Source organism: Bos taurus, chromosome 18 (genome assembly GCF_002263795.3).
Source record: "Bos taurus isolate L1 Dominette 01449 registration number 42190680 breed Hereford chromosome 18, ARS-UCD2.0, whole genome shotgun sequence".
Taxonomy (NCBI): domain Eukaryota; kingdom Metazoa; phylum Chordata; class Mammalia; order Artiodactyla; family Bovidae; genus Bos; species Bos taurus.
Window position 1 is genome coordinate 2,362,522 of NC_037345.1, and position 16,858 is coordinate 2,379,379.

Consider the following 16,858-nt stretch of genomic DNA (forward strand, 5'->3'; position numbering starts at 1 on the left):
AGCCTCCTGGTGTTGGGGATTCCAGGACGTTGAACCTCAGATAGAACGGACAGCAAGTCCACCAGAGGGTGCTGCGGGGGCAAATTCGTGCCGGGAGGGGAGCCTGACCAGTGACCCTCGGGGCTAGGTACGCGTCTGGAGTCCTTTCTCTTCTTCTTCGGGTTTCCTTCCCACCCCTCGGACCACCGCCGCCCCTCTGCCCACGGGGGGATTCCCCCTGAATGACCAGCTGCTCTCGGGGGCTTAAAGGTGCCGCGTCTCCTCTGGTCCTGAGCCCCAGCGGCTCGGGCCACTCCTGCCCCGAGGCCGTCGGACCGGGCCGGGCCGGGCGGGGCGGGGCGGGGCGGGCAGGGCGGGCGAGGCGTCCCCGCCCCGTGTCCCCGCCCGGCGCCGCGCGGGCCGCGAAGGGGTTAACGCGGGGGGCGGGGGGCGGGGGTGCCGTCGCGCCTGCGCGCTGTCGCCCTCCATTGTCTCCGCGGCGGCGAGGAGCGCCGGCGAGCGCAGCCCGGGAGCGAGCGGCGCGGCCGGCGGGGCCCGCGCGGCAGGGCCGAGAGCGCGACGCGAGCGCGGCTTCGCGAGATCCGCGGGCCGCCGGCGCCGCAGCCCGCCCGGGCCTCGGGGGTCCGGGCCGCCGTCCCGGCCGCGGCGTCCTGAGGCGGCACGCGCCGGCGCCCCCGCCCTCTTCCTCCGGCGGCCGCTGCTGGGCGGGCGGCCTCCTCCCCGCGGCGCCCGGCCCTCGGGAGCCCGGGGGCGGCCTGGGGCGCGCCGAGCCCGCGCGCCGCGCCTCTCCGGACCGTGAGGGGAAACATGCGCCGGGCTCAGGACGCCTGCAGCCCGTAGTCTGGGTCCCGTCCGGGTCCTCTCTTTTTCCTCCTTTTTCCCTTCCCCTCCGGTCTCCTTTCTGTCCCCCCCCTCCCCCGTATGCCAGCCCAGCCCTGCCCCCGCCGCTGAGGACAGGGGGAGGGTCTCGGCCTGCAGGCTCCCGCCCCGCCGGGGCCCGGGCGAGCATGGGCGGCAAGCAGAGCACGGCGGCCCGCTCGCGCGGCCCCTTCCCGGGGGTCTCCACCGACGACAGCGCCGTGCCCCCGCCGGGAGGGGCGCCCCACTTCGGGCACTACCGGGCGGGTGGCGGGGCCATGGGGCTCCGCAGCCGCTCGGTCAGCTCCGTGGCGGGCATGGGCATGGACCCCAGCTCGGCCGGCGGGGTGTCCTTTGGCCTCTACACCCCCGCCTCCCGGGGGGCCGGCGACGCCGAGAGGGCGCCCGGCAGCGGAGGGTCGGCGTCCGACTCCACCTATGCCCACGGCAATGGTTACCAGGAGACGGGTGGCGGTCACCATAGAGACGGGATGCTGTACCTGGGCTCCCGAGCCTCGCTGGCGGATGCTCTACCTCTGCACATCGCACCCCGGTGGTTCAGCTCGCACAGTGGTGAGTCCGCGGGCGCCTGAGGCCTCGGAGGGTGGGGTGCCAGGGAGGGCGCGCCGAGGTACCCCGCACCTTCGCACGCGTGCACGCAAAAGGTCTGGAGGTAGAGTGCGCGACCTGGGCTGGCTGTCGTCCCCTTGGTTCCCGAAGCCAAGGGATGAATGGAATACTCACGCTCTAGAGGCTTTCTGAGAGGCCGAGGAGAGCCAGGTGTGTGAGGACTTCAGGCGTTGGTTCACTTGTGGATGCCTGTTGAAGTCTCATTCATTGGCCTCCCCGTCCTCAGAGAAGTCTGGCTGATCGCAAGTCGGCCTCCGTGCTTCGTTTCTGTTACTGCTGCATTGTGCTGGGTGCACCGGTAACACAGAAGGATACAATTTGACCGAGCATCTCAGACAAAGGATGTGAAAAGAAGATTGGGGCCAAGTGGGGTTTGGATGAGGGCACTTGCTCTTGCTGGAGAAGTGGGTGCCCAGTTTTGCGGCTGTGCTGGAAATCTGAATTGTTTAAAATGGAGCGGCCGACAGGCTGCTGCCATAGACAGGTGTGGCCTGCTGGTCGGAGGGCCCAGCCAGGGAGCCTCCCTGGGAGGCTTTGCGGGACCGGGGCTCTGGTTACCCGTGCTGCATGCAGTAGCAGCCTTGGCTCAGCGACTCTTGGATCCCTCCATCTTTTTTCTTCTCCTCCATGCTAAAGTGCTTGGGTATTCTGCATCTTTTTGTGACCAAGACATGGCAGTTCTCTTGCCCCGCTGTTGCCACATGTCAGGGGGAAAGGAGGAGTCAAAGGACCTGGATGAATTCATTTTGTGAACTTATGGTGACAGGTCAGCAAAAAGCTGGAAGAGGATTTCCTAGACTCTGGCAGGGCAGAAAAGACACTGGCAGGAGCTTCTGGAGGAGCTTCTGGAGGAAAACAGGTCTGTCTGCTTAGCTAACCTGAGAAACCAGGTTAGGCCTCCAGAAAATTGGTCAGAAGGGGTGTGGGGCCGCTATTTACTAATTGGTGAGTTGGAGTAAAGAAGTTAACATATTCAGACTCCTTTGGGTGACTTCAGAAAATTTAGATACTGTGTAGAAGAAAGATTGCTCTATGGAGGATTTATCTGTTGGATCACTGCTTGCTCTTGTGAAATAGGAGAGACACTTTGGATCTCTATTTCTGGAAATAATGTTAATTTTTTTTTTCAATTCTTTAAACTGATTGTGAAATGAGTTTTAGGGAGGAATAGTGACTAATTTAGGGTAATCCTTGAAAGTGGCTTTTAATTGCTAGGATGGAATTTTAATCCGTGAACAGACTTCTAGATATCATGGACTCTGCCCTGAAGAGATGGAGGGTGTGATTACCTCTGGCACTTTCAGACATCATTTGATCAGCTTTAGACGTCTTGAACTTAGTAATCTTCCTTATAAAATTTAGTCCAGAAAGGGTCAGGTGTATTTTTGAGGTGATTGTAGTTAAGTCTTTAAGAGAACTGTCATTAGTGTCTGAGTTTAAACAGAAAAGCACGATAAGACAGTTCTCAAAAGTCACAGGTCGAATTTTGTGTGTAGAAGGAATGTAATCTTAGAGTAGGAGTTCCCTTTTTCCGCTCAAATTTCTTTTCTCTTTTACCAGAAAGTTCTTTTTCCTTATTCTGCCACCAGGTTCCATGCCAGAGTTATGAGCTTGGATTTGGATTCTAAAATTCAGACTCCTCAGCTGTAAAACCTTAATTTTTTTTTTTTTTTTTTCTTTTTCCAGCTAGAGGTTAGGAAGAGCTGCTGAACCAGGGACTACAGGAAAAGTTGAAGCATATTAATCCTTTGAGGGATTGACATTGAAGTGTGTGTTGTAGGGGGCTGCTGTTAATATTTAGGGTAGCAGCATGGTCATCATAGGGCCATCCTGGCCTTTGTAGGCATTGAACATGCCTGGCTCTGCCCATTCAGCGCCCCCACAAATTTCAGAGCGCTCTTGGTTGGGGCTTGATTGAGAACCACTGCCTTAGGGATTTGTTGTTTTAGTCAAGTGAAATAATTAGTTTTTCCTGTGCAGCTCATTTGAGAGGAACTTTGATGCTTCTGTTCTTCTGCAGTGGTGGTTCTCTCTCGCCTTCTGAAACAGGCCACAGGCCCTTCCTTCCAGGACATCCCTTTCCTCTCTTGTTCGCTGCTCGCTTGCTGTAAGACGAGGAACTTGTTTCCATCCTGGGGCCTTTGGGTAAGGTCCCAGCAGTTCTCACTCCTGTGTCTGAGGAGCAGAGGAGTAAGGGTTTCAGGGCACGGTTGACGAGGTGTCTGGAAGTTGTTGTGATGTCGTTGTTTGTGTTTCCAAGGTGCTTTTGGATCTCTTCATGGGCACAGAAAACAGTTGTCTGTGGAGTAAGTAGGGGAGTTCAGTGAGCACGAGGCTTCCTCAGAGGGAATGAACCGATGCTGTGTCAAGGGGCAGAATGCTAGGGTCCCAGGAGCTGTGACCTTGGACGAGACACCTCACCTCTTTTGAGTCTTGTCTTTGTTATTTTTAAAATACAGATACAGCCTGTAAAGGTTGTTCCCCAAATCCTGGGAGGATACATGGCAGTCACATTTGCCTCCGCCAGGGTTGTGACCCTAGCTTGCACACTCTGTTCTCTTTGCCTGGAAGGCTTTTCCTTCCATTCCATACAAGGATAACCTTTTATGATCCCTTTAGGCTTAACTTAAATTTCTCCTCAAGGACCACTCTTAAAAATCGCCTCCCTCCTGTCAGTCTCTCCCAGCACTCACCTGTTACCGTAATAGCACTTAACACGCTTTATTTATCCATTTACTGTTTCTGTTTACTTGAACTGAACTTTTACTCCACGGGAGCAAGGCTGTGCCTCTTGATCACTGTTCTAACTCCTACACTGCGTGTGCCAGGCACAAATATTTGTTGAGTGAATGAATTGAATGCTGTATGTCCATCATATCATTACTCATTACTGTAACAGTAGGAGGTAACATGGTTTTATTCCCATTTTACAGGTGAGGAAACTGAGGTGTAGAGGGAGGTTTAGGAACCCCCACAAGGCCAGACAGCTAATGGGAGGCAGAGCTGGGATTGCAGTGCAGGCCTGCCAGTGTCGGAATCCATTTGACCTCTTAGCCATTACCCTCTGCTTCCTCTCATCCTGAAACACAAGGAAGCTGGGGAACCTTGTGGAAATCTCACTGGCCTGCTTGTCAGAGGGCTGGGCTCCTCTCCTGCTCGGCTGCTCCTTCACTGCCTGACTTGTGACCTTGTGCAAGCGAGTCATTTCACTTTGAAGTCAATCATTTCTCCACCTGTTAAAATGGAGATAATACCTGCTCTGCCCACCTTACCAGGCCACTGTTGTGGTCTCACGAGAGGGTGTTTACGAAAGCCAAGTAACGTACAATGGGAAGTGGTTATCTTACAGGGGTCACTTCTGTAGTTCTCTGCCTTCTTTCACCTCCTCAGAATCTGCTGGGCAGAGAGACTTAGAATTGTGTGAACTCTTTGTCCAGAATGAAAGCAAGTGCTCTCTGCTGAAATCTGACCTGTATTGAAGGGGCCATCCGTAATAACAAATGCCATTTGAGAAGAGCCGCCTAATAAGAGTCTGAGTTCCTTCTTTTCACATTAAAATGTGTTTTGCTATAAGGCTTTTTACTCCTCTAATGGTTGTCTGGGTGGTATTCTGGAGGTCTGGTCATCCTTTTATAGTCCTGTTTAATTCAGAATGCAGATTGCCAAATGTGGGGGGAAAATACAGAGACCCAGCATGCTGGAAGGAAGAGGTTGCCCGTTTTCCTGGGCTGAGTATGAAATGGCTGGTCATTGAGATCTCCCTCCGCCATCTTGGTCATGTGTGTGTATACATGCATGTTCAGGAAACTGAACTGTTCTCTGTTGTCACCAGGCCATCAAAGGGGCCAGTAGAAGGTGACTTTTGGTAAGTCTTCGAACCTGCTAGCAGGATATCTCATGGGTTCTGTTTTGCTGACACTCTGGGGTTCTCAAGTGATTTGATCTTCTCTGTTCTTAATTAGAGTTGCCAATCCCATTGAAGTACATCAGAAAGCCTCTTTGTGCCTCACTCTAGGTGTGTGCTGGATGTAATGGTCCTTTCCATGGATTCTGGAGAAGGAAAACCATTCCGTGGCCTCCAAGTAGCAGGATGAGTCCTTGCCCTGCAAAAGTTCTATCCTTAATGAAGACTAGTTTTTTTTTTTGGAAGACTTTTTACAAAGAAGAGTTTTTAGTTCTCTGTTACCATGAGGGCTTGTTTGCTATAAAAGAAAAGTAGGGTTCCCTTGAGGAGAAGATCATTTCTTGAAGGTCACAGTTACTTCTTCCTCATTGGGGTTTGAAAGGTGTTGCAAAAAAACAGTGGTTTCACTCTGTTATGGGATGTGTACATTTTGCCATTAAACAGACACACACCCCCAAACAGGTCACAAGGAATACTCTCTGAGCCAAAGCCACTCTTTACCAGAAATGCAGCTCTAGTTGCTTTTGGGAAAAGGAACATGCTTTGTATTTTACAGATATGATATTCAACCCAAGTTTATTGGGCACTTATATTTTAGCAAACCCAATTTTAAAACTAAACTTCAATTTTGACAGTTTCAAAATTGGGGGAAATGTCATAGGGAAGTGGTGGTAACTTAAATGGGCTCTTGGTCTTGCTCTTACTAACCCTTAAGTAGGGGGTGTTTTTAATGACTGGGTCACTGAGGTTGTGGTACCAAAATCTCGAAGTTAGTCCAAAACTTAAATCCTGTTACTAGTCTTGTAATGAATGCTTACAAATTTTCGTCTGTCTCTTTTCCAAGCTTTGTCATGGCCTGTCTCAATCAGATGGTTCCTAGTGATGACGGTGGGTGTAGGCTTGAGTATGAGACCTGGCAGTTTTCACCTCTGAATCTTTATTTCCTCATAAGGTCACATGCTTATCCTTGAAACCAACAGTTGGGCTCCTGATTTTGATAGGTTGAATGGATGAGGGGTGAGTTGTGGGTGAGAGTGAATAACCTGAAGAGCAACCCTCAAGTGTGAAGCAGATAAAGAACCAAGTTGAATCTTAAAGCAGCAGCTGGGGTACGTATAGACTGGTGAGACTGTTTACCTTGAGATCTCCCTGGAGTTGCCGGAATCGAGAGTACAGCCTTGCTCTGCTGGGAGTAAAGAGGAAGGAGGAGTTGGCTGCGCCCTGTAAAGTTAGAGGAAGCATGGTAAGAATTTATAGTGCACTCCCAAATCTGTAGTGAGAAGGAGGCAGATGCGAACACTGAGCTCTCCTGATTTCTGTGAATGGTTCACAGGGTTTGCAAACTTGACTCTGCCCAGTATTCTCCAGAGCCTCGTTAACAAATGCAGCTCCCAGAGTTCAGTAGAACCTGAATTTGTCACAAATGATCCTAAAAATGTAGTCAGAATACCCTCTATAAATGAAAGGCACCCCTACCATGGATTTAACTTTTCTCTCCCCAGAGAACTCCAAATGCTTTTCTTATGCATTCATCCCTTTCAACATCTCTAAACTAGATTCCCAAGTGGAATCCACACAGATCTTATCTTCTATTGCTCCCAGAGGGTATATCCACCCAGAAAAGCATTGTTCACGCTTTGGCCGTTTTCTTTCATGCGGTACCAAGCGTTTTTCTCCTGGAGGCAGGCCTGAGCTGGTCTGCCCTAGTCCCCAGACGCTCTGAACAGAAGGTGGTTGGGGCAGGGTCCCCTCCTCCGGGCTTCTCCTCCCCTGGTTTTTCTCCTGAGGTGTGTTTGCTGTTAGCTGCCTGTGCTGCAGGAGGGCTTCCTGAGTTATATCCTCTTTCTTCTATCCCCAGCCGGGAAGCTAGACAAGTCAAGATCTTAGGATAAATCCAGACTTTAATGTGGACAAAGCACCTTTTTCATTTTATTTTTTAATTGACAAAGTATGAAACTGTATGTGTAGATCTGTTGAACTAAGACATTGATTTATTCAACTGAGATTGATTGCTTCCAGTATCCTTAGGTGCTGGGCATATATACTTATGGTGAAGGTGATTAGCATTACTTTGTTCTTTCTAAGAATTTTTGCTTCCTCACTCCTCTGAGAGAGAGTCTGAATACTGCAGCCTGTGGAAGATTTGACCTTCTTCTTCGTTCCTCTGTTGAACACACAGACAGATTCATGTGCTTGTCCATGAGGCTGCTACGGGGATGGTCTCCTCCCTACTCTTGGCTCACACTCTCCCTTCTTTCCTCAGTCCTCTGTCTGGGCTGGGGCAGGTCATCTGTTCTTTGTGTTTCCAGGCAAGAGCCTACTAAGAAGAAATTCCTCATATGTGCCAACACGAGCGGTCCTCTTCTCAATGGAAATTGCAAAAGAAAAACATTTTTTTGAAATTATCTTTGCCCTTCAGTATCTTTGTCATCCCTAGAGCCTCTTTTCTTTCTGGTCACTGAACACTGTTTTCTGGAAGCCTTATTCACCACCCTTTTAACCCATGTCTGTGAAATTTATCCTAAGCCAAAATGTACTTAAGGAAATGTAAGTAAGAGTGTTTCCTTCTTGGTGTTGTGTTTGTCTGTGAGCTCCACGACATTGACACTTTAGCGCTGTTTTAAGTAATTTTTGAAGGCAACGCTGGTGACCAAAATGTTATTTCTCCCCCAGAAATTTTAAAATCTGTGTTATATTTGAGGTGTGTGTTTTTTGTTTTTGTTTTTTTTTTACCCAAAGTAAAGAATATAGAATGTTCCATGCTGAAAGACTTTACGTGGACTTTGGCTGTTGAGGTGATACCTTAGTCTCTGAAGGATAATCTTTGGAGAAACCTCTCCTTGCATTTCCGTGTATGTGGCCTCTTGGTCTTGGTGAGTTACACTCGGCTTACCATGGCCCCAGCTTGCTTATCGATCATACCTTCAGCCCTCTACAAAATGTAATTAAATAAGCCATGCTTCAAAAAGTTATTCTGTAATTAGTCACCTCTGTATTGTACAGTGTCTTTTAAGGTCGAAGTTGATTTTTAGCATGTGGAGAAACTTAAATCTGGAGTCGCCCACACGATCTGAGACAGAGGTAGGAGAATGCAAGACTGAGCCCCCCAAAACCTTAGCCAGCTTGGTCATTTTGCCCACATTTCTCCAGTGTTTGGAGAACACCCCTAATCCCTACCCCTGCTGAGATGGTGCTTTTCCTTAGAGAAAGCTACTAGGATTCTTTATCTTGATTCCCACCTTAGTACTCCAGGAATCCTGCAAGGATTTGAGGGAGCCCTAGGGATTCCAGTCTAGACCGACGGAGCATTTGGTTTACATAAATACAAATGAGTTTTCTGTAATACTGTTTTATTCTCTTTAGATCATACACACTTCTAATGCCCTCAGAGGTACAGCACCATCTAAGTCAGCTTTTCAAAGAAACTTTGTGACAACACTGCCCACTACTGTAATAAGCATTACGAAATGTAACGTTAGATTTCCTCGATCCTGGTCAGAAATGGCTGAAAGATTCATACCATTGCAGCCAGTTGCCCTGGCGAACTCTGGTTAAATTCAAGGCCTGTGTTCAGGATTGGCTTGCAGACTAGCTGCCTTCCATCTTAATATCTGAACAAGCCCAGTCATGTTGGCTGTGTTTAATCTGTCCATTTCCTACCTTCTCTCAAATGCAGAGACCAAATGCAATGTGAAAGAATAGTGGATCTAAGCATTTCCAGTATTCTGAGGTATAGGAATCTCCTATGAAGTGGCAGACCTTTGAGAAATAGTATTATGAGCTGTTCTGTTTTTGCTGTGGCTTTGGAAAACCTTTGGATTCTTCTACTGAACATTTGTTTGGAAAAAAAAATCTTTTTAATGAAACAGTGTGAGTCACAAAGCAGCCACTCCTTCTCATAATAGCATTTCTCACCAGGGGAATTTTTGGTAGCTGTTGGGGGAGGATTTGAGTAGGTTGTGGAAGATAAATCCCTCGGTTGAACATAGCCAAAGGGCTGCCGTATCAGAACTCTGGTGCTTTCCGTGCTGACAGCAAGCCCTGAATTCAAAGTGCAGGACAGCAGAATAGAATGAGGAAGGCCTGTGCTCAGAGAACTGTCACAGTAACCTGACCAATGAGATTGGCATTTGAGCATTCAGACTCTTCATTAAAACAGCATTGTAGTGTAAAAGGACCATGAAACAGAGTCCTTGGGTTAGAGGGCCTGAGGCTGTGTACTAGAACAGAATTTCTGGATTAAGGGATGACTGTGGTCCTAATGATGAGACTCATAAAAGCCACGAGCATGCCTGCCTCTTCTCCATTGTGAAATGGTGGCATGGCGCCTGGTGCTGACCACCTCACACAGAGAGGATTCGCCCAGGGTCTGTGCTCTTATGACTTCAGGTTTAATAAAGCACTTAGAATAACACTCAGTGAACCCTTGAGCCAGTGTCTTTGTGGGATGGTGAAGAGGGGATGCTAGAGACACCAAGACTTAAAACAAGCCAGGGTTATACTACCAACATCCAGAATGCCTGTCTTCAGCCTCTCTGCCCCGCCAGAACCCGAGTTTTCACCGTTTCCAACTTGAGTGACTTAACAGTACTTCTTCGGTCCTCGTGTCTGAACCACGTCTTATGTAAGCTACAGACGAAGGAAAGTCTGAAAGGTTATTACAACTGTTGAGATTTGCTTTCCTTTGGAAAGTCAGAGCTGTCTCCATTCCGTGTTTTCCTGGCTTTGTACTTTTCTTCAAAGCCTTTTACCAGTTCCAAGTCTCCAGAGCTCAGTGAGGGGGAACAGGAAGCCAGCGTTTGATGCCTAAGAGCCAGCAATAACTAAGAGAAAAGGGCAGAAGCAGGGAACTGGGAGGGGGAGTTGTGGGCCTTGAAGGTATCCAGGCCTCTAGGATTATAGATACATCCTGCAGAGATGACTTTAACCAACTTGCTCAAACAAGGAAAAAGCAGTAGGAACCTCTGTTCTGATAATTCAAATTTCTCTTAGATGGTATAGTGGGGCTCAATATTTTTAATTGATGGCATGATTACAAAATACCTTTTCCCTAAGGAGTTCAAAACAATTTCTAAAACATGATTATCACTTATATAAAATAGCGGAATAACTTTGCTCTCTTTTCCCGGAGGGTCCCCAGGGTACATCTTGTCATGGGATCCAGGCTGGAGCCTGCCCCTTCCTTTTCCTGTCCGTTCACGTTAGATGAACTCTGTGAAGCCCCCGTCCTGTGACTGCAAGATGGAAGGGTCACAGGGGTTTGTGCTATTTTAGTTTTGGTTTCACTTGCACATTTTAGGAAATCAAATAGTGGTGTGACTCTGAATAGGAATTCTTGTCTCTTGGAATCTTTTCAAAAATGAGCTGTTTGAGGCTTTCAAGAGAGAATGTGCTTACCTACCAAGCAGATAAGTAAATAGAACGTTATAGATGTAATTGTGTGGCCCTCGTGCAGTTCACAGGTTTCTCCTTCCCTTCCCGAAGGTAACCTCTGCCCTGATTCTCCTGTTGATCATCCTGTGTATGTTCCTACTTTTTACTCCCTGTTTTTATCCAAAATAGTATTTACAGTATTCAATTTAAACTTCATAATGTCTCATCTTGTTATATCTCTGTCTATAGATACACCTCAAGATTGGATTTGGGCTCTGTAAATCCACTGTACTATTTGCTGCTCTAACACATTCGTCTTTGTTGCTCTTCTCTATTGTATGAATATAGCACAAATATCACCATTTATCCATCCATTCTCTTGGATATCAGTGGATATTAAAGTTATTTTCAGTTTGAGAATATTTTGGTGTTTCCTTGCATATTTGAGTGAGAGTTTTTCTAGAGTACATTCTTAGTCATGAGATCGCTGGGTCATAGGCTCATCAAGAGGCTCCAACTCTTGATTAAATACTGCCCAGTAGATGACCAGTGTGCTGGTACCAATTTTATACTCCCCAGACAGCATATATTCACTTGTTCCAGGTTCTTGCCAAAACTTGATATTGTTATACTTGAGTTTTTGGCAAGCTCTAGTAAGTGTGAGATGGTGTATCATTGCGATTTTTGTTATTTATATACTTGACATAATATTTACATCTAATTAATATGCTAATACGTTTTTAAATGATCATGCTTGTTCGTGTCTTTTATCCATATTGGATGGTTCCTCCTTTGCTTACTGGGCCATATAATATGAATTTGTTTTTGTTTCCTTTGTTTCTAGACACATCTGAAGCATGTTATACAGATGTATATCTCCCAGTTTGTGGGTTATCTCTTTATTCTCTTTGCAATTTCTTTTGGTTAATTTACCTTTAATGTAATATTCCAATGTTTTCCCTCATGGCTTATGCATTTTGTGTCTTAAGAAAGGTCTTTCCCTGAGGTCAGAGAGATATATTGTTTTCTGAAAGTTTCTGAATTTTGTCTTTCATATTTCAGTCCTTAAGCTATGGAGAATTAAGTTGTTTGAATGGGATAAGATACGGATTCTTTTCCTTCTTCCATATGAATAGCCAGCTCTCCCAACAGCAAGTGAAGAATGGTAAAGCCTTTTCCTGCTGATTTGCAAAGCTACCTTTATCAAGTTTCCAAATACCTCTATCAAGATAATCAAGTTTTCTTCCAGGCGTAGGTTTGTTCCTGGGCTTTTCGTTCTGTTCCATTGGCCAAGTTGTCTATCCTTGTGCTGATACTTTCTTAATTACTGTAGTTTTGTCTTGCTGTGTGGAAAGGCAAATCCTTTCAACTTGTTATTTATTCTCTTTCAAAGCTGTGTTGTCTAAATAAAGCTTTCTAGGGGACAAAGAGGGGAATCCGCATAGAATCAGCAAAATGAAGTACAGAGTATCAGGAACTGCACTGTTTATAGCTGTTTTTCTTAGTGACAGGACATCTGGCAAACTGACCCTAGTGGGCAGTTACAAATTTTTTCCCCTACTATATTGCACAAACAATAACATTTCCCTATGTCTTTGTATTGCAAGCAGCAGAATAAACAGTTCTGTATGTTACAGACAACAACAATAAAAACAATACAAACTGGTTAGTTATTTTTGGTGCTTTTTGCTTCCATATAAAATTTAAAATCAGCTTTGACAGCTTCTGTGGGGAAGGAACTGTTAGGATATTTATTGGACTTTTACATTGAGTTTATCAATTGCCGTCTTTATAAAATTGGGTCTACCCATGAATCTGATGGGAATGGACCTAACAGATACAAGAAAAGAATTTTTTTTTTTACTTTTTTTAAACTTTGAAATAATTTCAGACTTACAGAAGAAGAAGGCAATGGTGACCCACTCCAGTACTCTTGCCTGGAAAATCCCATGGACGGAGGAGCCTGGTAGGCTGCAGTCCGTGGGGTTGCGAAGAGTGGGACACGACTGAGCCACTTCACTTTCACTTTTCACTTTCATGCATTGGAGAAGGAAATGGCAACCCACTCCAATGTTCTTGCCTGGAGAATCCCAGGGACAGAGGAGCCTGGTAGGCTGCTGCCTATGGGGTCTCACAGAGTCGGACACGACTAAAGCTACTTAGCAGTAGCAACAGCAGCAGACTTATAGAAAAGTTGCAAAGTGCAAAAAAAATATTGCATTTCCATTAGCCAGAATTTTCAAATGTTACTGAAAAGACTTAAGTAATTGAATATCCACCAAGTTCTTGACTTTGCAAAGCAGCTTACAGTCCTAATACATGAAGCATCTCAAGTCTGAGGAATCTACATTGATCTGTTGCTAGAAATGGGAAGACCACATGATGTTAAAGTGACCTGGCTAGGCCTCACATGGAGATCTGCTTGCTTCAGAGCTGGTCTGTGTCCTTACGAGATTGATGTAGATCAGGTCCCAGTCTCTGCGTCCCAGGTGTGTGCTGTGCTGTGATCTCATCTGGTAAAAGAGGACCTTCTTGCTTTCAGTTGAGAGTCTTAGACAGCTAGAGGCTGGGTAATTCCATTCAAGTCTGCCTCAGTGTCACCTGAGAATGTCTTTTGGAGCCTTGACTTGTCCAAGTCAGAGGTTCCTGTCTGGGGGATGCCTGCAATGAGACACGCCTTCCTGAAGACAACTGTACTTACCAGTGCACACGAGACACCCCTTCTTGGGAGAGGCAGTGTAGGGTGGTGGTTAAGGTTAAGTGAGACATAATAATTCTGTCTTTCGTATGTACTTTGTATCAATTTATTGAGCTTACTGACATATCCACCTCTCTCAAAACAGTGCCCAGCGGATAGTAAGTGATCAGTAAAAGTAACTACTTAATGTCTCTGGGTAAAACTGAGTAATTATCTGAGGATCTCGAATCTTTTTTCATTAGATTTATCCATGGGTACGTTATAGTTTTTGTTATTGCTGTAAGTAGTATTTAAAATGTTTTTATAACTACTTCAGGTTTCTGGTATATTCAGCAGACTTGCTCAACTCGTATAGGTCTAATTGTTTCAATGGAAAGCATCTACAGAGAAAATCCAAGCGAGTCACATTGGTAAATAATAACTGTTTTGTTTCTTCTTTTCTAATTCTCTTGTGTGTGACTCCTCTTTCCTGCTTTAGGATTGCTGACAACTTCCTGTGTTAGAGTTTATTTGAATCTATATAACCATGGGCATTCTTGTTTTCCTCCTAGTGAAGAAAGTGCTTCTTGCATTAAAAGCATTGTCTGTGTTTTTGTTGGATAGTGTTCATTCCCTCAAAGGTGAATTCCCTTATGTTCTTAATTTGTTAAATTAAATATTACAAATGGCTATTTTATCAGATTTTCCCTTGCATTTATTCAGATTGTTTTTCTTTATTATTTCACATACTTTATCTTTTGGTCTATTCTGTTTGGTATTAATGTCAGTATTCTTTTTGTAGCTGTTGGCTGGTGTCTTTTCCTGTCTTTTTATTTTCCGTCCCTGTGTCCTAATGTCTTAGATGTATCTTCTGTAGATGACAGACAGTTGGATTTTTTTTCAAGCTAATCCAAGACTTTTAATCGGCAAATTTAATTCATTTAAAAAATACCGTGAATACAACTGTGTTAATTTAATATCTTACTGTATATAGTTATCTTGTGTTATATATCATGTATTTTGTTTGTGTTTTTTTGCTTTCCTTCCTTCTACTGTATAAGTTTTCTTTATCTCCATTTGGGAGCTTTCAATTCTTTTAGAGGCTACTCTTAAATTTTTGGCCTGCATGTTTGAAAATAATCTAATGTGAAATTAATATCACTTCTCTCTTCCCAAATAAAAAAGAACCCACAGTTTGTCTTAAACATTGTTGAGATTGAGTATTCTAATTCCACTTCATTCTGTTTTTATACTCTAGAATTAGCCTCTTATTTGATAATGTCTGCTTGGTTGGAGTCACCCACCTGCTTAGCAGATTTTTTGCCTACTGTTCCTTCTTTCATCATACTTCATCCTTCTGAGTTAATTTCCTTCTTGTAGAGGTAGGCATTAAATTTTTTCAGTGAGAATATGTTAAACATAAACACTTTATACAGTTTTTATGTATTTATTTTTGGCTGTGCTGGGTCCTCGTTGCAGCACATGGGCTTTCTCTAATTGCAGTGAATGGGCTGCTCTCTAGTTGGGTGCGTGGGCTTCTTGTGGTGGCTTCTTCTGTTGCAGAGCATGGGCTTCTGGGCACTGTCTAGCTTCGGTAGTTATGGTGTGCGGGCTCAGTGGGTATGGCTCATGGGCTCCAGAGCGCAGGGTCAGCAGCTGTGGTAAATACCCATAGCATGTGAGGTCTTAGCTCCTGGACCAGGGATCGAACCCATGTCTCCTGCATTACAGGAGGATTTTCTTTTTTTTTCGTCGTTTATTTGACTGTGCCAGGTTTTAGTTTTGGCGTGAGGGATCGTTTCAGTTCTGCTGTGTAGGATCTAGTTCCTGACCAGGGATTGATCCCAGGCCCCTTGCTTTGGGGCACAGAGTCTTAGCCAGTGGAGTACCAGGTAAGTCCTGGCAGGTGGGTTCTTAACTGCTAGGCCACCAGGGAAGTCCCTAAACACTTTCTTTTTTTTGTTTGCAAATAAAAAAAGGTTTTATTTGCTGTAACTATTGAGTGATAATTTAGCAGAGTATAAAAATCTGCTTTGGCAGTAATTTTTTTCTCAGCAATTGGGCAATGTTATTCCATTTCATTATCTTCTAGCTTTTAATATTGCAGTTGAGAATTCTGATTCTCAGCTCTAAACAGTTAATTTGTGTTTTCTCTTAGTTGCTTTATAATCTTTGTTCCTGGTATTCTGCAAACTTACTGTTGTATGTCCAGGGTTTGATCTATGTCTATATTTCTTGCTTGCTGTTTGTCCTTGAATATGAGAGTTCATGTCTTTCAAAGTGTATCCATGTATCCCTTCATATTTTGCTTTTGTTTGATTGTCTCCCATTTTTCCTTTTGAGAATCTTTGAAGTCATGTATTGGACCTTTTTCTTCTATCCTTCGTGTTTCTTAAACAGTTCCATATTTTCCAACTCTTTATCTGTATGCCGCACTCTTTCTTATTGCTTCCCTGGTGGCTCAGACAGTAAAGCATCTGCCTGCAATGAGGGACACCTGGGTTTGATCCCTGCATCAGGAAGATGCCCTGGAGGAGGACATGGCAGCCCACTCCAGTATTCTTGCCTGGAGAATTCCCATGGACAGAGGAGCCTGGCAGGCTGCAGTTCATGCTGTCGCAGAGTCAAACATAACTAAGCACTGACTGACTGACCTTTGAGTACAGTCTTTCTTTCTTACCTACTTTTTTTTAACCTGCTCATTGAGTTTTATGTTTCATTGAACATTTTAAATTCCTTGTAGGTTGCTTACTTTTTTGCTTCACTTGTGTAAAAAGACTTTTTCATGAGTAAATCTTTTCTGGTTCTAGTTTTTCTCTTTGGGAAAATCAGTGGGGTTAGCTAGCTGTGTTCTGTTCGCTTCCTGCTCAGAAGTTCCATAAAGCCCTGTCAGTGGCATCATGCTGTTGAGTGAACACTATGGACAGGGAAGCAGGAAACTGGAAGCCCGTCATCATTTTGTTCTCTACGCCCGGAGGAAGAGTGCCTGCTGAGTCACATAGGGCCGACTGACTGTCAGCACTGCGCCTCCTGGGGCTCACGGCTGTGGCGGGCTCTGTTTCTATGGCAATAGAGGACCTAACTCTTCCTCTGTCCTCGGGATATGCAGAGGGAAGTTACAGGGTAAACTTTCAGAGCTTTCCTTTTTTTTTTTTCCATGAGGCTGGATATATTCTCTTTCTTCTGTCCAGTATAGTAGCCTCTAGTCATGTATGGCTATTTAAATTACCATCAATTAAAGTTTGGAATTTCCTTTGAGTCCCGGGGCGGCGGAGCCTGGTGGGCTGCCGTCTATGGGGTCGCACAGAGTCGGACACGACTGAAGCGATGCAGCAGCAGCAGCAGCAGCCATATTTCAGGTGCCCAGGAGCCACGGATTGCTAGTGAGGACTACAGTTGGACAGCACAGATACAGA

At 45.5% G+C, this 16,858-nt stretch overlaps 1 protein-coding gene across 5 annotated transcripts in view; it reads left to right on the forward strand.

Moving 5' to 3' along the window:
* Positions 1-466: 466 nt before the first annotated feature.
* The window catches only part of ZNRF1 (zinc and ring finger 1), an 88,075-nt gene continuing 71,683 nt past the window's right edge, over positions 467-16,858 (forward strand). For 4 of the 5 annotated variants that reach the window (XM_005218337.4, XM_005218335.5, XM_005218336.5 and 1 more), the window contains exon 1: positions 467-1,431. In XM_005218337.4, the coding sequence (XP_005218394.1) occupies positions 1,008-1,431 (424 nt within the window). In that variant the 5' untranslated portion in view covers positions 467-1,007. The remainder of the gene's footprint in view (positions 1,432-16,858) is intronic. The other variant, NM_001192210.1, reaches the window with a different exon arrangement.